Source organism: Aphelocoma coerulescens, chromosome 4, assembly GCF_041296385.1.
Source record: "Aphelocoma coerulescens isolate FSJ_1873_10779 chromosome 4, UR_Acoe_1.0, whole genome shotgun sequence".
NCBI classification, from domain to species: Eukaryota; Metazoa; Chordata; class Aves; order Passeriformes; family Corvidae; genus Aphelocoma; species Aphelocoma coerulescens.
In genome coordinates, this window is record NC_091017.1 from 13,763,030 (window position 1) to 13,789,480 (window position 26,451).

At 39.8% G+C, this 26,451-nt stretch overlaps 2 protein-coding genes across 4 annotated transcripts in view; one reads left to right on the forward strand and one right to left on the reverse strand.

Moving 5' to 3' along the window:
- Positions 1-2,660: 2,660 nt before the first annotated feature.
- IL15 (interleukin 15) overlaps positions 2,661-26,451 on the forward strand; it is a 32,326-nt gene continuing 8,535 nt past the window's right edge. Inside the window, exons 1-2 of one of the 3 annotated variants that reach the window (XM_069012750.1) lie at positions 2,661-2,795; positions 14,139-14,268. In XM_069012750.1, the coding sequence (XP_068868851.1) occupies positions 14,206-14,268 (63 nt within the window). In that variant the 5' untranslated portion in view covers positions 2,661-2,795; positions 14,139-14,205. Of the gene's footprint in view, positions 2,796-7,679; positions 7,765-14,138; positions 14,269-15,695; positions 15,917-26,451 lie in introns of those variants that run through there. The other 2 variants (XM_069012752.1, XM_069012753.1) reach the window with 2 other exon arrangements.
- Positions 19,708-26,451, reverse strand: part of INPP4B (inositol polyphosphate-4-phosphatase type II B) — a 390,079-nt gene continuing 383,335 nt past the window's right edge. Inside the window, exon 28 of the transcript XR_011150457.1 lies at positions 19,708-19,772. The gene's annotated coding sequence lies outside the window, so the exon portion shown is untranslated. The remainder of the gene's footprint in view (positions 19,773-26,451) is intronic.

Consider the following 26,451-nt stretch of genomic DNA (forward strand, 5'->3'; position numbering starts at 1 on the left):
TGTTTTCACTTCACTGTTTGCATTCACATTCTTTGTTACTGCACTTAAAACACTGAATTACAATTTAGCTGCTCTTTAGTGAGAATAATTGCCAGTATCTTGCCAAACAGCATGTGTCCACTATAAATGAAACCTGCATAAATTAGAAAGGAGTATTTTGCTTGTTAAGAGAATCTGAGAATAATTTATGCTATAAATAAACACCCTGATATGGCTAGTAGCAAGTAAATGATTATAAAATTATAAAATTAGGGAGCACATTTTTGTGTAATTAAGAAAATGAATGAGAACTAAATTTTGAGGAGTGCTGATGATATTGCCACCCTACTGTAATATAGTACATACTGACACATGCATTACTTTTATATACAACTACTGTAATTTTAATGGAATAGTTATTATATTAAGCTAGAAATATATTTTAAACTTCAGAAATGCCAACAAAACACCGTGCTTAAAAAAGGAAAAAACCCAAACACTCAGAGAGATAGCTAAAAAAAAATCCACTCTATATGTAACGATTCCATTTTGCTGTGTTCAAAGGAAACTGTGATTTTTCAAAAAAAAGTAAGCAAGTTATTCTTCCCCTATTCTAACATAATTACTTAATACCTAGAGCTTGGGTGCTTGTTTTTGTCTGTTTGCTTATAAATTTCTCCTAGTTTAGAAAATTCTGTCAAATTTAGCATAGCAAAGGTATCACATGAAAGAGAAAAACAAATGGAAAACACTCCATTTTCTTTCAGATTGAAACAGTGGCAAATATGAGAGACCTTGGGATCCAAGTTCAAGTACATACGTGTACACATGTACACCTGATATCATTTACTCTCACTCTTTGAGCTGGAGTGAACTGAAGAAACAGATCTTTATGACCAATTTTGTCTGAAAATAAGTGCTCTGATCATAAGACAGTTAATGAATGGGTATGTTCCTTTGGACTAAATATTTATTCAATCTGATGTTTTTCCTGCAATGCCGGTACTTCTTTTTATAATCTGTCACTAGCTGTGGAAAATCTGTATTTTTATTTTTGCTTTTAAATCCTGCCCAGGTCTCTAACAGCTGCCAGGTGAAGCAGATTTCACCTCTCATGTCTGTACACCTGCTTAAAAAGTGACAATCACACCCTGCATTGAGACAAAGTACAGGGAATGCAAGTAGCTGCTTTTCTGGAGGCACAGGTAAGGTATCATGTGAGAGAGCCAAGAGTCCCTGGCAAGCATGAAATTGTGAGTTCTGTATATTTTTTAGTTCTTTGCAGTGGCAGTGACTGCAAACCTGATCCCATGCAGGAGGTAATTAATGTGGTGGCATTTCATTCCAGTGCCTTCTCTGCAGAATGGATGCTGGACCCAAATGTTGGACCTCAGGACACTGGGGTGCTAAGAAATGGCAGCAAGCTGTCCCACGCAATGAATTTGTCATGCAGCCACCTGTAACTACTCTCTGGAAACATTCAGTCCCAGGCCCTGTTTCTCTCACTTGTACAACCGCTGTTGAATATATGGAAATCTTACTTATGTTCATAAATAAATTTTTGGAATCTCTCTGTAAGAGAATATGCCAGCACAGTGAACTGACTGGTATTGTTTTATAAGTAGTGTTCCTGAAAAAATGGTATTTCACTGAGAAACAAGAAGGAAATGCCCAACTCCACATACTCATCTCTTCTTCAGTAAGGAGACAGTGTAATGCCTAAAACCCTGTCATTTAGCTGCAGAATATTTTTACCACCTTTTAGTGTGACATGCACAGAATAACAACCAGCACCCAGAACAGCACAGATGAGGACATAAAGAAGATTACACAGAGATCAAGTACTGTTTACACTGCTGCCTCTTGAGTGCATGAACCTTACATAGGTAAGTGACGGTTCCTGGAAACCTGACAGTACTCCTGGGGAGCTGCTCGGTCTCATCTTCAAGACATTCAAGTTTATCTCAAAGAAGAAAAGTTTTTATGATGAGGTGTCTAAGCAGGACTTTAGGATTACAGCTGCCATTCCCGGTGATTATTATAGACACTAAACTTTCACTTTTCTTAACAGCTAAAAATCCCAAACTACTGATTTCAATGCAATTTTCAGGTTATTCTTTTCAGCTCCTTTATAAGGATCCCCTTCTGCTGGCCTATGCCATCTCTCTGCACTGTTGTTCCACAGCAAGCCAGATGTGGAAGCCTCTTTTCTGTCTTCACAACCCTCTTCCACGGCTTCTTTGTGTTGTCATGAAAGGCCACTGTTTTTTGCATCCGGAGGTGGCTGCCCCAGTAAAAAAACCACTGTTTGGGCTGCAAACAGGAGGAGTCACAGCTACAGTGTCTGCTACCAAGGTAAACAACTCTGCTGAGCCCTGGCTGGGAGGTTACATTTAAGCTACAAGGTGCAGCAACAAGGGCACAAAACATGAACTTTCTTGCCTTTAGGGAATGGTAAAAGGGAATGTCCAGGAATGTCCATACTTTGGATAGCAAGCAGTCAGCTGCCTTTCGTGTTTGGCAGTCACTTGCCTGCCTTCTAAATTGTAGGCATATGTATTTCCCCACAGGGTTTTTTTGTGTTGTTTTGTTTAGGTTTTTTTTCCCCAAGTTTGAAAGTTGCTTGGAAATGGCAGCAGGAAATCCCTACTGTCTGCTGTCATGAGAGTAATTTCCACCTTATCAGGTTCAAATTTATTTATACAACAACTGAAAGTAAAACAGAATGGAGGAGGGGGTGGAGCATTTGCTGCTGTCACTCATGCAAACCTTATCCTAACTTCTGTGTCGACGTGCTGCTCAGCATTCTGAGACTTGTGAGTATTTCAGAACTTTTGACATCCTCTTGTTTTTCTTTTCTCTTTATTGTATTAAAAAGATGAGGGAACTTAGAGATTAGCTTCAAATTATTGAATACTTTTAAAAACTGTCTCATAAGATTTCTTATAAAAGACACAGTTTACGTATTGTGTTTAACCTTGCACTTGGATCCTGTTTCTCTGTTTCTGCTGCGTTAGAGAAATCAGCAAATAGAGAAAACTGGTGCTAGCTCTTGAAAATTTGTCATTGTTTGGCAACAAATTCACACAGCAAAAATGAGGAGAAAACAAAGCTACTGCTCTGAGCTTAGTTAACACACTAAGGACAGAGACAAAAAACTAGGAGAAAAGTTATTTACATACTAGTGTATATAGTTGAAAGAGCATTAAATACAGGCAGAGAACAGAAAATCTGCAGTCAGTGGAATCCTACTGAAAACAGTGACAGAGTTTCTGTACATGATAGCAGTGTAGTAGGGAGGTTTTAATCAGTAGTAAACAAGAGTAAACAAATGCATTGATGAGTCTTGTTAAAAATAACACTTTCTACCTAGTCATGGAATCACATATTCATTTAGGTTGGAAAAGAGGGAAAAGATGTGTGGGACAGAAACTTGTCAAGGATTGTATTGTCAAAATCTGCAAGATTATATCTGTGTAAGTCTAACAGGAAATCCCCATTCCTGTGCATAACTACTACCTTGTGATTCCTTCTGTATACAGAAGGTATTTTTAGGCAGCTTACTTTTAAGAGAGTCTGATGCTGCAGAACAAACTCCTGATGATAATTATCACAACACGTTTGGCTATACTTTCCAAGTAGTAAATCGTGCAGCCCTTCCTTTTTCTCTCAGGATTGTGTTTATTTCCATTTACAGTTACCAGTTTATTTGACATGTACCAGTTAAATGGAAAGGTAACGCTTGGTTATTTTGTCTTGGAAGGAGAGAATTATAGATCAACATAGTGTAAACAAACAATATTTATAGCTCATTAGAGGTGTTAAATTTGGGCATCTAGTGGGCTGTTCTAAGCTTAAGAGTATGACTTTATAGCTGTGCCCTGCTCTGCACCCGCACCAGAGGGCAGCAGTAGGAAACACCTGGTACAAGAACCAGCACTCTGGGAATGGGGATATCCGGGAATGTGAGAGAGACAGATTGCGGGAATTACACCCTGTGCCAGAGTTCCAGGAACGAGGATATCCAGGGGTGCGAGAGAGATGAACTGCTGGAATTGCACCCCAAGACCGGCCCTGTATGACACAAGGGATTCCTGGTCCTCTCTCTGCCTGGCTCAGCATAGTGACTGAAGGGATAGAGGAATGCTGTCATGCTCCTGCATGTCCCACGTGTGACTGCCCCAGAACTCCTGGTGACCTGGCACATTAGGTGGGAGGTTCTGCAACTGTAATGGAACAATAACAAGGAGGATGGTCCATCTGGCTTGGAGCTCTCACTGAGGTTAATTCAGTCTATACCCTGTCTCAAAAATTTCTTCCATAAAGAGAAACAAGACAGGTTGATGTCATAGAAGATCCTTTCCTAAGGGAACAGAAAGGCCCATATGCAGATCAGGCATGCTTCTTCAGGAAGTTGACTTCCTTCCTGGGGCATGGGTTAAAGATGTGAAGTGTCCTCCTGTGGCACAGCCCTCCGATTATTATCCATTTTCTGTTTCTTCAGGTAGGCAGTGATAAAGTTGCAACAAGAAGTTCAAGGGCAATTAAGAGACTCCAGGGCCTTGGGTAACTGTTAAGGGGTCAGGAGCACAGCTGTTGCTCTCTTCTATCCATCCAGTTGCAGGGAAGGACTGGTACAATCCAGCAGACCCATACCTGGCTCCAAGCCTGGTGTCACCTGCAGAATGTAGGGATTTTGATCATGATTTGGCCTACTCAACACCAGACCTGCTGGCAATGGATGGGATACACTTGTCCCAAAGGAGGAAAAGCATCTTTGCACAGAACTTAGCAGGGCTTATCGAAACAACTTTAAACTAAAATGGAGAGAGGGGTAAAACCAGGCTCACTAGAGGCAAACTTGAAGGTAGCCCACCAGTTTCTGAGTGACTATGTGCTAGCAAGTTTTTTCTGTCTTCCACTAGAGGTAAGGGATGGAGATCTACATGGCAACAAAGACACAAGGGTCAGTGATGTTTTAGAAACCATGGAAGTACCTGAGAATGGTCGTGTAGGAATTAGAGCTTCTTTCCCCAAGGAGGTGGTGGAATCAACAGCTCAACTGAAGTGCCTCTACACCAACGCACACAACATGAGCAACAAACAGGAGGTTAAGCAGGAAGAAAATTAGGAGGGCCAAAGCCCAACTGAAGCTTTATCTGTCTACTGCCCTAAAAGACACAGAAAAACGTTTCTTTGAATACATCAGCAATGAGACCAGGGCTGTCAGCCTGACTGTGCTGCTGGGGAAGGTCATGGAGCAGATCATCTTGAGTGCTATCCCATGGCAACTACAGAACAACCAGAGGATCAGGCCCAGTCAGCAAGGGCATAAGGCAAGTCCTGCTTGTCTTATCTGATTTCCCTCCACAGCACTCTTCCGGAGAAACTGGATGGTCATGTGTTGGACTGGTGTACCCTTTGCTGGGTGAAAAACTGGCTGGTTACCCAAGCCCAGAGTGGTGGTGAATGGAGTTAAATCCAGCTGGCAGCCAGTCACCGTGGTGTTCCGCAGGGTTCAGTGCTGGGGCCAGCCTTGTTCAGTGTCTTTATCAATGATCTGGATGAAGGTGTCAAGTGCACCCTCAGTTTGCAGATCACAAGCTGGGTGGGAGTGCTGACCTCCTGAAGGGTAGGAAGGCTCTGCAGAGATCTGGACAGGCTGGATCAAGGGCCCAAGGACAACTGTATGACTTTCAACAAGGCCAAGTGCCGAAGTTCAACCCCATGCAAAGCTACAAACTCGGGGCAGAGTGGCTGGAGGACTGCCCAGTGGAAAATTGCCTGGAGGTGCTGGTCAACAGCAGCTGAACATGAGCCAGCTATGCCCAGGTGGCCAAGAAGGCCGATGGCATCCTGGCCTGGATCAGCAATAGTGTGGCCAGCAGGACCAGGGCCGTGATTGTCCCTCTGTACTCAGCACTGATGAGGCCACACCTTGAGTGCTGTGTCCAGTTCTGGGCCCCTCACAACAAGAAAGACATTGAGGTGCTGGAGTGTGTCCAGAGAAGGGCAATGGAGCTGGAGAAGAGTCTGGAGCACAAATCTGTGAGGAGCAGCTGAAGGAGCTGGAGACATTTAGTCTGGAGAAATGGAGGCTCGGGCATGACCCTATCACTCTCTAGAACTCCCTGAATTGAGGTTGTAGCCAGGTGGAGATTGATTTTTTCCCCAAGTAACAAGTGATAAGACAAGATGAAATAGCCTCACACTGTGCCAGGAAAAGTTTAGATTGCATACTACAAAAAATTTCTTCACTGAAAGAGTGCTCCAGCATTGGAACAGGCTGTCCAGGGAAGTGGTAGAGTTACCAAAACTGAAGATTTTTAAAGGACACATAGGTGTGGTGCTCAGATTGATGGCTGGACTCAATGATCTTGAAGGTCTTTTCCAACCTAAAAAATTCCGCGATGTCATTATGAATGCATTGTGTCTTGCTGTCATTATGAATGTTTGAATTCTCTGGGAAAAATAAGATTATGGTCAGATCCATTCTAAGGCTGCCTAAGTGTTCACTGAAAGGAGTCACAGGGAACAGAGGTACAGGCTGATGTGGAGTAGTTTGACAGTATAGATAATATAATAGATTTTTTCTTATAAGTGAAAAGTTCATTCTCAGATTGCAGTGTCTTTCAGGCCATGGACAGTGATACATTTGACACAAACCTGCCAATGTCAGGTTCAGGGTTCTGTCAGAACAATGTTTCTCTTCTCTGTGCTCAGAGAGTTCAGCTTGTGCAGCCAGCAGGGAACAAAGCAGTCTGGAACAGCTCACTGTGAGACATTCTGTTCTATCCAAACAGTGTGGTGTGTGGCATAGAGTGGGTCACTGCAGGCCAGCAGGGATCAGGGAAGCACAGCAGCCCATACTCCGTTTTTGGAACAAACTTGTTAGTCTGCACAAAAGTACAGATTTTATTCCTCTTGCTTTTTTATATGACTCAGTCTTGTTGCTATGCTATTTCAACACTGCACTATCAGTAGGAGCTAAAACCCAGGAGAGTGAATACTCATGCATTCCTGGTTTTTATGAGGCTTTTCTGTGCACTTAAACACTCATAATGGAAAATAGTGACTTTAAAGGTTATTTTAATACAGGATGGTAATTCACTGCCAATTCTCATTATTATAATACATTCCCAATTCTCTACAGTGTTAGGCAAAACAAGAACATCCCAAACATGTCCATTTGCTCTCTATGCATGCTAAAATTTTTCTAATTTTCAAAAGTATTTTAGAAGTAATTGCTTAGAAATGGAGGGAGGAAATCCCTACTATCAGTTACTTATTATCAGCTACTTATTTCTCAGAGAAACATGTATGAAGCAAAATCTCATTTTCTTTAAGCAGTTCCCAAATTTAAAGACATCTTCTCACTCAGCTGAGGTGTCTGATTCCCATTTTACAGGTTTTGATAGGACAGAAATTAATTCCAAGAATGAATGCTGACATATTAACAAACAAGGTGATAGAGTTTGCCTCTGCAAAGAGCAAACTCTTGTGGAAAGCACTATTAATAGTTCCTCATGGGAATATATGCTCAGAACTCCTTTTTGAGATGATGTTTAATGGGACAGAGCCATGTTGGAGGTCCCTGGTACCTACACAAACAGATTATTCTTTCACAGAGGAAAGGAGTTCTGGTTTCGTATCATTAATCCCAGATCAATTTACCTTATCACTGCCTCTGTGCCCAACAGAGAAGGTTCCTGCACACTGAAGGTTCCTCTGCTCTTGCTGGTCCACTGCTGTTCCCAAGATCCCATGCTCAGAATGAACCTGAAGGTAGGACCAGAAGAGAAAGACATTTCATGCAAGCTGCCTGTACTATATCAGTGTAAACAGAGATCCATCCCATTTGGCCAGGGCTGAGTGTCACCTTTGAGATAATATTCTGCACAACTCTCTGAGAAGTCTGGTCTAGGATTTCATCCACATCCTTTAAACAACTAGGGGCCTGTTCTCCATCATCTATCAGGATTTATGGGTGGCTGGGGCTAGATTTTTATGTCATGGTGAGAGCACAAAGAATTTAGGCACCTTGGCATCTAATAAAAGCTTTCTGTGTTCCATTCATGAATTAATGTACTATTGTAAAATAAGAAAACTGATTCCTATTTATTTATTATTCCCCTTAGAAATTAGTGACAAACAGCAGAAACATTTGGAAGTCAGCAGGAGATGTACTATATAATTAAGCTGTTGTCCCTGCTGGTAAGTTATTATAGGCAGGTAACCAGATACGTGCATCATTACAAATTATCATGCAGTATTTCCTGGTATAACAAATGAGGCATGCCCTTAGCAGCAGCATAGGGTGATCATTCAGACATTGTTGATACAGCTGCTATAAATTACAACTGAACAGTTTAATAGTTTACCAGTTAACTCTAGTGTTAATGCTTAAATATTCTTTACCAAAAAATGGCTAATGGAGTTTTTTTGCCCACCAAGGAACTGCTTTTAAAAGCCTCTTTTATAAAAATACATGTAGACTAAATGGGTCTATCACTCTGTGATAGTTAAAAAAATCTTATACCAAAGTTGGTAATCCAGCCCACTCATGACTAAAATTTATCAAATGTATTAGGATGATATAATTTAAGAGAAGAAAATTTACTGAGTGCAGTTTATGATGGATCACCATATTCTAAACTGATAGTCAGAAATGATGCCCTGCAGTCTCTGCCAGAAGGCTGTGAATGTCAGGTGTTGGTAATTTTCTTCCCTAGAGTTTAAGCTGTAAATAAGTACAGTGTGGGAAAATTTATTGTCTCTGCTGGAGAAAGGACCTGATCTCATTGACAATGTCGGGTCACCATCTGCCACAGACTGTGTTTGTGCAGATACAAATTGGACAATGCAGTTGTTGAGCTAAAGATCTTGTGAACAACATGTACAGTAGAAGACCCATTTTTTGTAAAAGAATAACAACAGTGACAAGGTTTTACTGCACACATCTTAAAACGAATTTTAGCTGTTAATATGTTGTTAACATATTATTAACATTGGTTCTTGTTGGTTGATAAACAACAAGATAGAAAGTTGGGCATGAACTCTTTCGATGCTGCATTGGCTAATTAAGAGTTATGGCACTTCTACCAGTGGGGCCTGCATATATTCTGGCAATGACAAAGCTGCTGTCTGTCTTCCTGTAAGGGGAAGTAGGACCCTTACCTGCCCTTCCAGAACTAAGGAGAGGTTTTGCCGGGACTCTATGGAAGTCTGTGTGCCTGACTTCTGAAAGCTGCAGCTGGTTACTGCCATCAACCTACTTGTAAGAGGAAAAGCTGTCAACATGAGCACACTTGCTCAAAAATAACCGATTATATCTGTTAGTATAAGCCATACAGTCAAGTAGCCTTGGGCTGAATGTCATATTAACCTCAGGCTGAATGCCATGAAAATAATAGACACAGAAGAGGCATACCTATAAGAACCAAGGGTTTGTAGTGTGCTTGTAAGAACACAGGAGTGGGAGTCACAGTGGCTCTCGAAGGTTCATCTACTGTAACCTGTGGCAGAAAAACGAGTACAGTTTGTTCGGCAATGGTGTAGTTCCTAGAGTGTTGTGGTGGGGATTTCTACAACATGTATAGGCAGCGAGGCCCATGGACAAGAAATAGGGAGTGATTCTTGATAGATGTTTTGGAGAGGTTTATTTTCCAGCCACATGGCTGGGGTCCTGCCGAAAAACTCTGCAATCATGGCACCAGCAGGGTCCTTCCCAGGCAGGGAACACAAAACAACCAATGTGGAATGAGGTTGACCAGGGAGTAGGGAAAGCTTGTAGGCCGTGTCTCTACTCCAGGGTCCCCTCCCCCTGGACCCCATGCCAGTGGGGAGGAACCCCATGTCATAGGTTAGCAAGCATAGTCCCGGAAGGGATATCCTTGCTAAGGGGTGCTTACAGCTTCCTCTGGGACCTGATAGAACCTATCAGCTGGCCAGTTTGAATATGGACAATTCTTTAAGCCACTTAAAGTTGTGACCGCCTCTGTGATACACACTTAAGAATAGACAAACTCCCACCCCAAGCTCTCTCTCGTTTCCGGCGCTGGCACAGGTGGCTGCAGGCCCCGTGCAGGGGCCAGCAGGCCCGGCCAGGCCCTGCTTGGGCCAGGCCGGGCCGGGCCACGGCCAGCCTGGAGCCATGGGCCTGTTCCAGCTGTGGAACCCCCCCCCACTGCCTTGCCGTGGGCAGCCGGAGCGGCTCGGAACCCCCCCCTCCACTGCGGCCGAGATTCAGCAAAGCGGCACCTCTGTCCGGCAGAGGTCAGGTGACCAACTGCGATAAGTCACATTCCAGCTGCAAGGCCGAGGTGAGATTAACCCTTTTATTGCTGTGAAGAGCTGAAAACCTGAGGGAAGAGAGAGAGGAGATGCTTAAAGCTGAAAGTCTGTTGTGAAGCTATGATATATCAGAGTATCCTGTTGTAATTTCATGAAGATATGGGGGGTGGAGTGTTCAACTCATAAGCAGAAGCACCTGCGCTGAGATAGGCAGATGCTGACGCAGCTGTAATTTCATGAGAAGTTTGGACAGAGAGAGATGAACCAGATGAACCAGATGAGGACTTTTTGCTCCAAAGAGGAAAGGAGAAAAACCTCAATTCCTAGAGATGCTTCCAGAGATAGTTTTAAAGATGAAGATGACCCTTTGCTCCCAGGGAAGGAGAAGGGCCTCTGTTTTTCTTTGTTTCTGAACAGCTCAACCTTAAAATTGTACCCCAGAAAACTTTCAAGAGTGGGCCCTCGAAAGCAGTTGCGGGAAAAGCTGCAAGTCGGGGGAAGGGACTCACATCGCAAGCAGAGAGACTCCTCTTCCTGAATGGACTGAACAATATTTGGAAGTGGGTGGCTGTCTCGGTGTGATACTGTTTTCATAGCATGAGCAAAAAGAGACTTCTCTTTCTAAATGGACTGAACCAGGTTATTATGGAAGTGGTAAACAGACTGAACATCTTAAGGGTTGTCTTTACATTGTCAGTGGGAGACGGGAGGAAGGTGGGGGGAGGAGGAGAGTTCTAAAGGTGGTATAATTTTTTTTTCTTTTCTTCTTTTAGGTCTGTTAATAAACTTCTTTATATTCATTCAAGTTGGTGCCTGCTTTGCATTTCTCCTAATTCTTATCTCACAGAAGATAAACAGTAATGAGTATTTTAGACCAAACCACTACACTAAATTGGTGTTTCCGCCCGGGAACAAACCCAACCCGCGACACCCCAATACTAGAGTTTTTCTTTATGCTGCTTCTTGGCAGAGTAAATAGGTCAATTGGTGTTTCACATTCCTGAGGTTTAATTAATGCTGATACTATGATCAGTTGTACTCAGGGCTGTCATGTGCAGTGGAGAGGCTGGGCAGCAGAGGGGATAGGAGGAGGGTGGCACTGGGAGCCCACCTGGAATTGCACTGGTGCCTGTTCTCAGCCTGGGAATTCCAAGGGTAAACCTGTCCTGCAAAGACCAAAACTGGATGCTGGTGATGGCCAAAGTCATCAGATTGGGGTTCACGTATGCTGCCTCATTGCTTACAGCTTTCTTTCACTAATTTTATTTTATTTTCCGCCATTTTTATTGAATAAAAAAATGTCTACAGCCTTAGCTACACTATCTTATAGTAATTACTTACATGGCCACAAGACATGTGATTTTTATACTGGCTGGAATATATATATCTATGTCTGTATGTATATATATATATATATATATATATATATATATATATACACACATATATATGTATATATATGCCGCTTACCAGTATATTATCCAGTTTCTTCTTGATCATGGATTAGTTAATTTTTCTCAAAAGTTCTGAAGGATAAGAAAAGAGGAATTTCACTCTACAAATGCAAAAATATTGGAAGAACCTAAGTATTTTGGGCCCAGTATGTGATATCTGGAGATGAATTTTTATTTTTGTTTTAACTGATTGTTCAGTGTTCTCTAGGATTGTCTGTGTTCACTTTAGCCCCCAGTGTGTTCCTGTGCAGCTGTAAGGACTCGCAGCCAATCTGAACTGAGCTCTGCAAGGGCACTTTTTTCTTCAAGCTGTAGCATCTACCCTGGAGAAACCTGAGCTAGCATCTGACCTAGCTGACTATAGCAACTAGAAATATTTACTTGGGGAGCATGAAGCATCCCATCTTAGGGGCAGATATGCAAAGCAACCAAAAGGTAGGATTTCTTGTAAGAGGGAACTCAGAAAATTATTGTTGCTTGTGAAAAAATCTATGTTAAGGAGCTTGCCCAAATCACAGGGAGTTGGTGAGATGAAAGCAAGGACAAGACTCAGGGCTGCATCCTGCTGCCTTTGTCATTGAACCCAAGTTTTCTTTCTGTGATCTTGTGTCTCCTTTTCGATACATCTTTTTTTCAAACAAGGACATTTATACAGGGGTTTTCTTTGGTTTGTTTGTTTTCCAGGAGCTTAGTCCACTCAGTGAAAACAATCCGTTTGGCTCACAAACTCTGTAAAAGAAAAAGGAAATCATTACATCATACTTTGAATAAAGATTTAATACCTTTTTATAATTATGAATTCATGGGAAGGTAGTGAGCATGGGATTGAGTTTCAAGTTCTTGAGTAGAGTATGCTTTAGTGTTCATAAATCCTTCTACTTCTGCTACACTCAACCTTTCTCCTTCCTTTCACCTCCACCATGTCTTAATTCTTCTCTGTGCTCTCCATCCAGTCATACAACTCAAATTCCACTGCTGTGCACCAGCAGCATCACTGATTTCTGTTCCTAAGCCTTCACAATGCTGTTCCTGTAGAAAGCCTTTTTTATATCTATATACACACATACAAAAAGTTCTGCTTGCCTTGGAAGCTCTGAGATGGAATATGCCCGCAGAGAGACTGCTGGAGACCATCTACAAAGTGCCAAAAAATCTCTTCTGCAATTATGTAAATAAATTAAGTCACTCAGGACTTGGCCAGGTTTATGCAGGTTTTCTAGGCTGCCAAACTTGAAAACACTACCAAAAAGCATAGCTTTAATTAAATACTTACAAACATTTTCTTTATATGAAAGAAATGCATATTTTCTGCTAATTTGTTTCTGGAAATGAGTGAATTACTCTTAAGGGGACTTAAAAGAAATCACTCGCCTGAGTAAATGACTCAGTGTAGGAAATTCCAGCTCCAACAAGTGCATTGTGACCAAAACAAAGGTAACTGAAACTGTCTTATTGTTTGAGACCCAGCTGCTGAAGGGCTACTAAACTGGCAAGAGTGCCTTTACACATTACAGAAACAACACTATTCTCAGCCCATATCTCTGAAATTCTCGATACTTAATTTTCTATGAAGACAGTGCTTATGCAATCACACATCTTTATTTTCCTATTTCCATTTTCCACCACATTTCTTTTAATTCAAGGCCTAATTTCATTGTATAATTCACATGGGAAGAGGCACCTACAGGACCCTTCTTCAAGCCTCCCACCTAAAGCAGGGCTAACTTTGACATCACAGCAGGTTGCTCCAGGCTTGGTTGATTTTTCAATATCTCTGAGGATGGAGCTCCTACAGCTTCTGTAGGCAGCCTCCTTCACAAACTGATTTTCTTGCAGATTATGTTGGGACTGCTTTTATAAAAAAATGCTAATATTAATGTCCAAATAAACTGTTCTGTCAACATGCTTTTGTTTTCTGCTGTATCTCTTTGAGGTCTTGCTATGAGTACAAAACCAGTTGCTTGAACGAAAATTTGCTTGTTTCTTCAACCACAACCCTTGCAAGATTTGAACAAAAATCTAGGGAAAAACATTTATAAAAGAGAAGTTAAACATTCCAATTGTATTGTATTGTGTTATCTGTAGAAAGGTAACAAAAAGGGCAAAAAGAGCTGGTTAGACAGTCACCATGACTGTCATGAGAAATCACAAAAAATTATCCTTTGCTGAGAATATGCATTTTCCAGGGACCCTCCCTTTATCAAAGATGGGATTCTATTATCTAAATAAAAGTAACCTTTTCAGAAAGTCTGTCTTGTGTTTTCCATTAATTTAGAATATGTACGGGGGAATTGGAAAAGTTAGTCACGAAATTTCAGCAGCTTCCTGCTTTGAATGATCTTAAGGATGGGCTAAGAGACACTCAGAAATCTACTGTGGCTTTATACTTGCATGTTTTTCCCCCACATGTAGGTCCTGAAATGTAGTTTCCTGACCCAGATGCAGTGCTTCTCTTCTGAGTAATGGTCCAGCAGGCAGGATGCTGGGGACGGCACGGCCAACACAAAACTCTGCTGGAGCATTGAGCAAGCTGCAAAGACAGGTAACAATCACTTAACGTGACATGTGGAGGGCTGGGAGCCCTTAGCACAAGAGCCCTCTGCACTCCCTTGGAGGAGTGAGGGCTGAGGGCAAAAAGACTTTCCCCAGAGTTAAGCAACCTTCCTCTGGGTCATGGTGAGAAAGTGAACCACCCCCAGCATGCCTTGTTTCTATATGGTAATAGCCTGTACCCAGTTGGCTAGTTGGTTTCTACCCCACCCCCTGCCTTCCCCATATAACCTCCGTCCCCAAGCCCTGATGGGAGAGAGTCTTTGTCCCTGGCCTTCCCTTCACAGAGGCTGCGGGACAATAAAAGCCACCTCTGTGGAATTGCCATACGAGGCTCCTGTCTCTCTGTCCCTGAGTTCACCTTGGATGGTTTCACAAAGAGCTGAATCACACGAGCTGGAATCACTTGAAGCTGAGAAATGCTGAAATCACCCAGGGAGGCTTGCCACACTTCTGGAAGAGACTCTCTGTAGGAAGGTCGTGGCACTCTGGGTTGTCCACCCCCGGCCTCCTGAATAGCAACAAAGACATTTTTGGAAATTTCAGCAAAGCTCTTAATGTTATTTTGCAACCCAACATGAGAAGTAAGTAATAGAGCAAATTTAAGGCTTGGAAACATCTCCAGTATTTTAGATTAAATCCCTACACTTGGATTTTCTACTTTGATTTTCCCACTCCTTGTTGTTCAGTTGTACCAGAATTACATCATAAATACGTCTGGGGTTTTTTTCACATTCATATTTTTCAGTTGATTTGTGGCACAGCAAGTTCTAGCCAACTTTTCTGCTTGGACCTAATCCCTATATCTGGCTGTTATTCTACAACACTTGAGGCCAAAACCCCTGATTCTCAAGGGTGTTTAGTACAGGGGGAAAGTCCTTTAAAGTGCCCAGCCTCTGTATCACTCTTCAGAGCTCCCCACACATCTCCTAGATGACTCAGTAGCAGTTGCATTTCCAGTAGGCACTGTGGCCAGGTGACCTTTTTATAACCCCAAAGTCATTAGCATTTGGTGTTGTCCCAAAACAGGTTGTGCAAGAGGCAGATCCACACACAGAGCTGAGGTATTTGACTAATTTACAGTTCTGCCCAGAAATGGAGGCTGGATGGCACCTCCACAAAGCCAGAACAACGGCTATCAGAACTTTTCACTATTTATAAAATTTTAGTGAACAAAGGCATTAATGTTCATTGGCTACAAGTCACATAGTTCTCTTATTCATATTAATTCTTCTATTGGTTGATGATTCTTATGTTAATGAGTCCCATGCTCGGTCTTTCTCATCTTTTCTGCTGGCTTTCCAGTTGTTTTTCTGCAGAAGTCACAGAACGAATTAATCATCTCAAATTTGAGTTAATTATTGATTACCCAATAGCTTTGTAGGATTTATGCAAAGTGCCAGAGTGATTGCATCAGTCTTAGCTTTTATTAAAAGCAAGAAAATAAAGACCCCCTGATTTTGGAGAAAAATTTGGAACTCAAGTGTCACCAGTGAAGGCTATGGAAAATTGGGAGCAGGTCATGAATCACAGTCTTGAGCATGCCAGTTCTTCCACAGTGATTACCAGTAGTACATGTGAGTCAACCTAAGGTTATTTACTCTTCCAAGGCTATGAAAAATCAAGTGCACCACAAACAAGTAAGTCTTTATTTATGCTGAGCATTTCAAATACAAATTCAGCCAGTGTTGTTTTGACTACAGATTTTCCTCAACAGCTCTTAAAAGAATATAAAAAGCCATTACTCTTGTAGCAAGAGGCAGACACAGGATTGTGTGACCATCAGTAAGCAAGCTTGTTTTGCCCTCTGGTCATACTGATGTTGTGACTTAGCTATTTAAAAGCCTTCACTCTTCACGATAACCTAAAGTAATTCTCATATGTTCTGGAAGAAATTCTGTTTGCTTCCAAAGCCAGTGAGCGTTTTTAAATACAGCTGTACCACTACCTCTTTTAAAGATATATATAAGTTTAGTCATCTGGTATTTTTGCTATTACTTTGTCATCTCTTAAATTAATAATTTTATTCTGTTTGTTGTGTTTATACACAGTGAATGGTGTAGCTATGAAGGTGCAAATGAAAAGTCAACATCCTTCTCAATAAGGCTTAGTATCTAAAAACAGGTGTAACATACAGCCAGGTGTAACATCTATACTGGGCCTCTCAAAAGGATTAAAAAGTGCAAATAAGTTGAAAATATAAATCATAGTAGAATAATCTACTATTAGGAATAAAGCTGAGGGGATTCCAGCCACTAAGAAAAAATGTATTGTTGTGCACTCTGTGATTGTTTTCTACAGGTTCTTTTCCTTTAAATCTTTAATAATCATTAAGGACTTGAACTATATGATGCTTTTCTAGATAAGCTATGTTTTTGCTTGTTTTTAACAGAGATTGTTTATAAAATAGTCTTAAAAACTACTGCACAAAAGCTAACTTAAGCACATTCTGCTCATGTCAGAAGTTTCAGAACAGTTTCCAGAGGTCAGCTCAAAGAGGTATCACTCTCTGCAGAACAGACAAGTAGTTACAACATAACCAGAAATTTAGGAACCAAGGTTCACAGTCAGTTCCCCAGAAATCAGATCAGCCTTCCATTACCACAATTACTGAGTAACAGAATCTCTGTCTGTTGGCCACTTTACTATGAGTTATCTTCATATACCTGAAGAGGCCAAAAACGAAAAGTTAGTAAGTAGCTAGTCCTTGGGAACTTGGCAGGGAAGCAGTCAAAGAAGATATTAATCTATAGGCTCACAAATAGCCCCTTACCCTTAGTGTACCCAGGGCACTGAAGAAGCTCCTGTTCAGTGCCAGTCTGTGAGCTGTGATGCTCTTCAGTGGTTCTAGAAGGTCATTGTTAAGGAGATTGCTGAATGAAAGTTTTCCCCTGACATGTTTTAGTATAAACCACCAAACTAACATAAAAATGAGACCAAATTTTAAAAAGAGTGAGAAGATGTATGTTTCACCTGGTGTCTTGCTTCAGTGATTCTAAGAGCCACTAGTGCAAGGATTTTTCTCCTGTCCATGTTCCAATGACTTCAGTCCTCTGACATCCCTGGCCTAAGCTGGAATCAGACCTTTTTTGCAAAGCTGAATGAAAATGTGTTCTGTCTCCAAGTTTTCCAGATGGTAGTGGGAACAAGGGGAAAACCATGAAACAACCATTCCAAAACTTACAAAAAATACAATTTTCATTATTGGCACCAAGGAGAAATGGATGTTTTATTTTCTGTTCCCTAGCTCCCAAGTGAGGATAACAAACAAAGTCTCTTCCATTGGTCATTCTACAATTTCTTGAGATTCTCCTGCCTAGGCATTTTGTCTGGTCACTGAATCACAGGCAGGGTAGTGGAGTGACACCACATCAGTGTCCAGCACAGACTTGTGAATCACTGTTCTTTCACAGCATTCAATGGTGGTTTCCTAAGCCAAGAAATAATACTTTCCTGAATGAAGTTATTAGCTCTCCCTCTAAATACAATCTAGAAGTTTCACTTCACCTCAAGACAGGTGATTCATTAAGTCCTTTCAGAGAGAATGTGGAATTTTGTTGGACTGACTACAATCAAAATCCCCCAGTAGTTTCTAACAGAGATTCTGGGGAGGTTGGGCAGCAGTTGAGGAAGAAAAAGACCTCACAGTGCCATTTGTATGTATTTAAGGAACGCAGGTACAGAAATAACTGTTATTTTGATGAATTCTGTTAGTTATAAAAAATGTGCAGTTTATATTAAAAAAATATTTTTCATGCAATTCTCTTTTCTATGCTATCAGACAGCTTCCAACTAAACTTATAAAGAAAAGGCTGCTATAAATGCAGCTGTTTCTCCTGCAACATAACACAATGCACCAGATGATTTCTGTCCCACAACACTCTTTGCAAAGTGGAGTTGCTAACCTTTATGTTGACATTGACATGGCTGAATTCTTGTGTAGGCATCTCCCCTCTCTCTTGAATCCTAAATATTCTTTTCTTCACATCTCCTTGTCTTACTTTCAAGCAAACTTTTCAGCAGAGAGCCTTGATTTGCATGATTTGTACTCTTTGCTTCTCTGTCCTTAATTGCTCTGCAATTTTTGTCATTTAACCAGTTGTTTGTGTTCCCCAGAAATCCCTAGCTACATACAAGTAGCTGTGACTTCCCATTTCTATGCTATCAGACAGCTTCCAACTAAACTTATAAAGAAAAGGCTGCTATAAATGCAGCTGTTTCTCCTGCAACATAACACAATGCACCAGATGATTTCTGTCCCACAACACTCTTTGCAAAGTGGAGTTGCTAACCTTTATGTTGACATTGACATGGCTGAATTCTTGTGTAGGCATCTCCCCTCTCTCTTGAATCCTAAATATTCTTTTCTTCACATCTCCTTGTCTTACTTTCAAGCAAACTTTTCAGCAGAGAGCCTTGATTTGCATGATTTGTACTCTTTGCTTCTCTGTCCTTAATTGCTCTGCAATTTCTGTCATTTAACCAGTTGTTTGTGTTCCCCAGAAATCCCTAGCTACATACAAGTAGCTGTGACTTCCCATTTCCTACAGAAACTAACCAGATAACGACATGATTTTACTTTTTAATTTTGTTTTATTACAATTCCAGACAAACACAGTATTATTTAATGGACTACGGCTTTGCGCCTGCAGTTATGCTCATTTTGTTTCATACAAAAGAGATGTTTCTCACCTCATTATCCTGTTCCACACAGTTAGCGACGAACTCCATTTGCCTGTTCCCTTGCTTCTATTCAGAATGAGAGGTTGTACCATAATTTGCCTTATCTTAGACTTTTCAAGTATATTTTGGTCGATTTAGTTGTTCAAAACTACAACTCTCTGGGCTTCTAAAGAGGCCTGATTTTAAAGTTTTCTGTAGTAGATGATGTGAATTTCATTTTGCATTGCGATACCAATGCAAAGGGGAGATGATAAAATAACATAGCTACATTAAGGTCTGGAATCATAAGAATCAGCTACAAAATTTCTCATTCTTATCTGCTGTTGATTTGAAAGTCCATTTAGCTTGAGAGGTATGCTATGGCATTTTAGACTTAAGTTTCTTTCTTCATGTCTTTCTCACTGGGATAGTTTTCTTCCTAGTACCTGGTGCAATGATGTGTTTTGGAATTGAGATGAGAATAATGATAACACTCAGGTTTTAGTTGTTGCAAAGTAGAGCTTATGCTAATAAGAGGACATTTTATCCTAAGATTGGCCATTCTTGCTACCAGTCTTTAATAAAAAAATTCTCAAAGTGCCAAATAAATTAGGACCAAATTTTTGTTTAGTCTGTAGAAAACAACTGATTCAACCAAGGTCAGGTATAATCCAAATTCAGTGGTATCTTTTACTTACCCATTCTGACCAGCAGCTCCCCCTTCAGAGGATCTTACGAATATGATGGCAAAAGGCAGTATTCAGATGTCCTGAAAGGTCTTTCCTCTTCTTTTCCATATCCTTTTCCATTTTGAGAAGAGTCCACATGCTGTTACTACAAGAGATTAGGCTGTGATATACAGTTGCAGATGTGTTATGAGACAAATAGCTCCCCAAAAATGTTGAAGAATCTTTTTAGAAGCATAATATAAGTAGCACTGAAGTTCTAAGTGCAAAGTATTTGGTTTAGTAGCCAATCTCTCAAGAACAATTCCACGGTGTAAGCACAGAGGAGAAACTAAGGGAACTTCTAAGGAGGAGGATGGTTGTTTGCCTGAAAATCTACGCTGGCATTCAGAAACGTGGGCATAAACCCAGTTGAAAACTGCTGTGGGTACCTGCTGCTACCATTTGCATTGTCTCTAGATGATCAGAGCACAAAGTGTAGCTCACCTGTACAGCATTTAAATTCAACTTTTCTCATGTTCTACTTTTGAAAGAAATCAAACTCACGAAGACTTTTTCAGTCTTTTTATTCTTGGTTTTTTTTTTGAAGGACAAAAGCTGCACTCATCTCCTGCCGGCATATAACGGAAAATGTCTCTCAGATTCATAAGATTTTATGGTTGCTGCAGATTATTTTGCATAATTTAAATGACACATGAATATTTCAGGTCTCATTTTAAACTGTGAGCAATTTCAGGATATATGGGTCACAGTGAGGACAAAGGAGTTTTCTAGCAGTTTTCATCCAGCTAAAGACGAACGATTTGACAATAATGCACATTTCTGTGCTGTGAATGTGTGATAACTTTTAACGAGAAAATAATAATTTCACTAACACTCAGAGAAAGAGAGTGTTGAGAGTGAATCCTAACCCTAACCCTAAACCCTAACCCTAAACCCTAAACCCTAAACCCTAAACCCTAAACCCTAACCTGAACCCTAACCCTAACCTCTGTATTACCCTTAGTAAAAGTGACTTTTCAACAACAACGTGGTTCAATAAGATGAAGGGCTACAAGTGATACTCAGTCCTCTTTAGGATGTGAGGGGTTTTGCCAGTACCTTTCCTAACAGCTTAGTGCTCAAGCCAATATCGAAAGTATGGAGCAGCCAAACACTGGGACCAAGTGATTTATCTCAAAGCAACCTATGACACCTGTTTTGTCCTGACTAAAATGTCAGAAAATAAAATATCCTTTATTTAAGTCATGAAAATTAATTTTTATTTCTGTTTATACTTATTTCCTAAGGATCATTTTCTCTAATTCATATAGCCAATTAAAATTTTTGCAAATGAAAAAACCTCTATTTAAACATCCTACTTGGTGTTTCTAACCAGAAGGAAACCATAATGCCATATTTTAAGCAATTTTTAAAGTTATACACTCAGGTTCTCAAAGTTGTAAATGACAACTTTTTGCTTTCTGGTTTGTTTTGTAGTTTACTTACAGTTTTTGTCAGTCTGGATGCCAAAGAAATGGGACTGGAAATAACATGATCAAAGAATATTTGAGTCTTGTCTTGTGTGAGTTAAATGTGATTACCTAAACTATTTCTGACACAGAAGAAAAAAAGGAGCATTCTCAAAGTAACAGTTATTTTTGTTTGCTGTTCCTCAGATTTTCTGAAGGACAGGGAAGCACCTTTGGGAAAAATATGCTAAGCATTTGAGTAGTATAAATGCTTCCCTCTTACTGAAATCAATAGAATGAACTGGTATTTATCATCCCTTCAGCTGACCACAAACTTGGGTTGGTGGGGTACAACTTTGCTATGTGCTCTGAAAAATTCTACACATTCCTGCCTTGGTGTAAAATGTAATCTTGAATGTATGCTACATAGTCCCATGTATTTAGAATTAATAAACAGAAGCCCATGTTTTTTGTAATTCATAGTTTAAAACTAAGAGAGAAGAAATTTGTTTTCTCTCTCTCAGCTAGATTGTTCAGTTTTGAAATGATGAAAATGTTCCCACAGTGCCTGGTGAACTGAAAGAAAAATAGAGATCGAACTCACAAAGAAATAAAACACCTGTTTTCAGAAAAAGAGTAAATACCAGTATTTGCTCCATTGTAATGTCTGAAAGTAATATGTATGTTTATTCAAGACATTCTCATTGTGACTTACAGAAAACTCAATCTGACCTAAAAACCAAAAGCTATGTTCTCTTAGGTTACACACGCTTGTAAAACCAGTGCTCTTCAGAAAATAACATTATGAAGAGGCCTCATTAATGTAACATTTTGCATTTTTAAATTACTTGCCATCATATTTTATGTTTAGAACTCAACAGTGGCTGTAAAAATTGAAACATAAGCTGAAAATATATTTGCACAGAAGAAATTTTTACATAAATTTCCAAGAAATTAATTGAAAAGCAAATATTTATCTATGCTGTAAATAGCAGGGGGAAAAGGGCTAGAGAAGTTTTAAACTTGAAAATGCTAGCCCCAAATGTTACAAGCTTCATTATCAGTCTCTTTTGTTGGAAAACAAGGATATACGAGGGAGATATCAATAAGCTCTTCCCTTGGTATTCTCAGCTGGAAGCAGCTGGAGACATCAGGCCTTTACTTGCAGCCAGCTCTGCTATTCCTAAATTTTGTGTGCTTCTCCAATTCATATCAGCAGCATGTACCTATTTTAACCTGTAAGGAATATAACCTCATCCTATTACCCATAAGGTATATACTGCAGGAGACCAGCACAGGCTAATGAAATGTCATTATATGGGAAATAATTCATCCAGCAGGGTTTTCTGCAGGCCTTTGAGCGTGCAGAAGCTGTGTAAAGAAGTTTAATAGGAAACAGGTCATCAGCAAGATGACTCCTGTGGCCACTGTGATGCAAAACTGTAGCTGGCTGTTCATACAGATATAAGATAACAATCAGTAATGTCCTTCAGGCTCTGAAAGCAAAAGGTCAAAAACCCAGTGGGACAAGAGCAGACACAGCAACTTGCAGGCTCAACGTCCAAGTGTAAAACAAATAATAGCATTAAATCTGGCCTTATCAATTTGCAACGAAGACTTTCTGAGACAGCGTACAGTAGTGACAGGAAAGCATAATGAAAAAATCAAGTAAAATTTTGAAAATGAATTAGGAAGAATATTTTGTTTCCTGGGTCTGAAATGCTGCTGGACCTGTTCTTGCAAAACCTGGGAAAACTTCAAGGTGTGTGTTCTCAGGAGGAGGAGTCTAGTGCAGTAGTTCAGAAATTCAGCTGCTGGAGAGTGGGAGCAAAATCAGTAAGCTTAGAAATGTAGAAGTTCCTGGTTTTAGGGAAGGAAAGTGTTAAACTTTTCAGCATGCGCATTTCAGCCGTACTCTCTGCTATGCTGGTTACCCAGTTTACATGTCCTATGGAGAGGGCACAAGTAACATTGGAGAAAGTTTGTGCTCTCTTGTGCCTTAAAATAAATGTTTTTTTGCCTTGACAACAGCTCTGGTTTTCATTTGGGAGTTGGTGTAATCTATCAAAGTAGCAAGAATGTGCAGATGTGTTCACTTTGACCTGAAAAAGATGCAACACAACCACATTTTGTTCTGATTTTGTTCCCCTTGTGGAAACAGGCAACCAATGCTATCAGTTAAGTCTTAAAAATCCCTCAAAGAATAATGCTCACATGGACAGAGTCAGCTGTCTCCTTGGCCCCTAGAGGTCCCACACTGAAATGCCCAGAGATTTATTATGAGCAGTATGTCATAGAGAATGCAGTCATAAGATTCTGGTATAGAGCTAAGTCTAAACATTTTCCAGCATATAGTCAGGGAAGTTTCAGTAGCCAGGTGGCAGGTTGGGACTCATCTGTGATAGTTCCCATGAATTTTCCCTGCTGCCTTCAGTTGAGTTCTGGTATGTGTCTCTATGTGCATGATGCCTATTTTGGCTTTTACACCAAAAGGTGTCAGGCTGTATGTGAATGGCCAAATATTTTTGGTGACTTTTGATTACCAACCATAAGGGCCTTACACGGTATTTGGGTAAGTATCTGCCAAAACCCAACTCTTAGAGAACTTAGCTGTTCTTTGCAAGACAGCAAAGTAAATTAGTTTGCGATGTTGGGCTTCCATTCAGGATGAGCAGATACCTTGCTGTGGTGGCAGGGAAGCGGTAAGCTGTTGGGAAAGCAAAGAAAAACCTATATAAGACAGAAGGGTTGTATTGCCTTCAGCAAACTGAGTTGTGTTCAGGCAGTATGACACACAGTTATTAATATCACCAGTAATTTTTTTACTCTTAAATAGAGACCATGACTGTGAGACAGATAAAACACTGTATCAGTCCTTGTTTAGAATGACATGAGTGATTTCTAGCTTTACCATTCAAAAGTGATGAAAAAACTTGCTTGAAAGAAAATATTATGGAGAAATCTGATCTTTAACTTATCCCACTCATATGCCTTACCACAATGTGGATGTGGCACATACACTAAACCAGTTACCTACAGCTGAATCCAGCATTTGTGTCAGTGGGAGCTATGGAAAGCAGTCTGATTTGAAAATGAGGGTTTTTTTATTATAGATGTTAATCTGAAGATGTGCACTTTCCAATTTATAAGAAGTATCAATTTTTGTGGCAGATTACATTATACCCCAAATGTTTCTTCTACTTATCAAGACTAATCATGATTCTGTAAGTAATAGACACATATATGAGTAGAAAACTAATAGAATTGATTGGCTTTTTGCAATGTGGTCATGGTTTATACTTACAATGTGTATTTCATCTCTTACAGTTTATCTTGCCTCTTGTATGAGCACATCAGAATCATGAATTTTCTCTGAATTACTCTCAATGAAGTGAGTTGCTTCTGGCTTGACATTTTGTATGTTAAACCCATGAAGTAAGCAATCCTACAGTGCAGACCTGTAATTTTAGCCAAGAGTTTCCCCTGTTTCGATAATATCAGTCCACACAGCTTTAGAATACAAAGGCATCCAGGGATTCATTTGTGCTTTGCAGTGTTGCCAATTATTTTATATACTGCTACTTTTAACACCCTTTTTTCAATCTTTTTAAAAATACTTTTGTTTAAATGAATGTTCTCACTTGTACCGTCATGTCACCCCTTCTGAAAGGAAATTTAAAGTTTTCTGGATGAGTGCTGTGCTGCACTGGTAAGAACTATGACTACCACATGCTTTTTTGAGAGCTACAGTACAGAAACCAGCTTTATATAATTTAGTGTTGCATTAGGTCTCATTATTTTGCAAACACACAGCTTCTTCCATTCCTCTATTCATTTTGGGTTTGGCTGCTAGGAAGTAAAGGGAGAATCATCATCCATATAAATTGAAGAAATCTCAAATATTGAGACCTACTGTATTGCACTCAGCCCCTGTTAGATATCGAAAAAAGTGGACCAGTGTGCAAGCTCACAATGGCTACATTCCACAAAAATACATTCAAAATTTACATGAAAGGGGGAGGTTTCTGTAGCACCCACACTAAAGCTTTTCCAATAATAGCTTATCCTGTATCCAAAGACAAGAGACTAAGAATGATTGTCCTGTTGCTGTAAGTCCTATTACATTGTTATTTGTACGTGATTTAAAGTAACATAAAGCAGAAATAATTTGTTTTCCAAATTTTCTTTCCTTTTCTATGCCTATCCTATGAAATAAATCTGTAGTAGTGATACTTTGTTCTTCTTAGAATCCTGATTCTAGTTTTTTCTGCCTGTTGATCTGCTAACAGTGGTTTGTGTGCTGCTTCCTCAGTTGTTCAATGAATCTGTTTTTCTTTGGTTAATATTTTGGTCAAATTCTCAACAACTCTGGAAATTAAAATTTCATTGGTTTCAGGAAAGCTATGGCAATTGTCACATATTAGGATTTCATTCTGCTCTTTAAAGAAGATTAAGAGCGGAAGAAAAAGTAGAGTGTTTCAAACTGCATCCTGCCTCTTTAATTCAGGATCCAGCAAATTCCAGTAGAAGTATCACTGTAAGAGAGGGCCACAGATTATAATTCTTGTTTTTAAAAAAGCTCTGAAAATACTGCCTTACTTCACAATTTTGAGAATTCCATTTGCTATTTTTAGTCTTTTATCTATTACAAGTGTGTTATGGACCTCTATTAGTGTATGGTATTATTCACAGTGTTTAAGCTGAGTATTTTGCTAAGGATGAAATAATATTTGTCCAGCAGTTGTTCCTGTAATAACTATTTTTATGGTCTCAGAGTTTCCAATTATATGCATCAGTATGACATCATTTATATTTTTTTGCTGTTTAAGTTTCCATGTTTAATACTGTTTTAGATGTTAACATCTTACCCCTAAAGGCACAAAAATTTCCTCCATAATTGTGTGCTCATTCCCTGTTGGGTATTTGTTGTTACGATAAAATATCACAAATAATATTTACAAGGAGTGCCTAACAGCAAACATATAGATCAGGACACATTTTGCTAAACAAACTTTAGTTCTGGCTCTATTTTGTGTGTTTTATTAATATCCTTTACATTTTGAATCTCCTGTTATTTTCACTGCTTATTAATCTGTGAGAACTTATTCTGAAAGGCCTTTTAACTAATTATTGCATATTGCATCCTGAAGGGTATAATTTGGGGATAAATGGTCAAATCTAACCATCTGTGCCCTACAAATGAGTTTTTTGCTATGTACGTTTTCTTTACTGTGTGTTTGAGCTAAATTAATTTTGCATCTAGAAAAACTTGGGGAGTCTTCTGTGTCAATTATCATGTTTGTCAAGCTAACCTAGGATTAATATCAAATATCCTTGCATCAAGACAACATTAAATTGATCTTTCACAATTTGAGG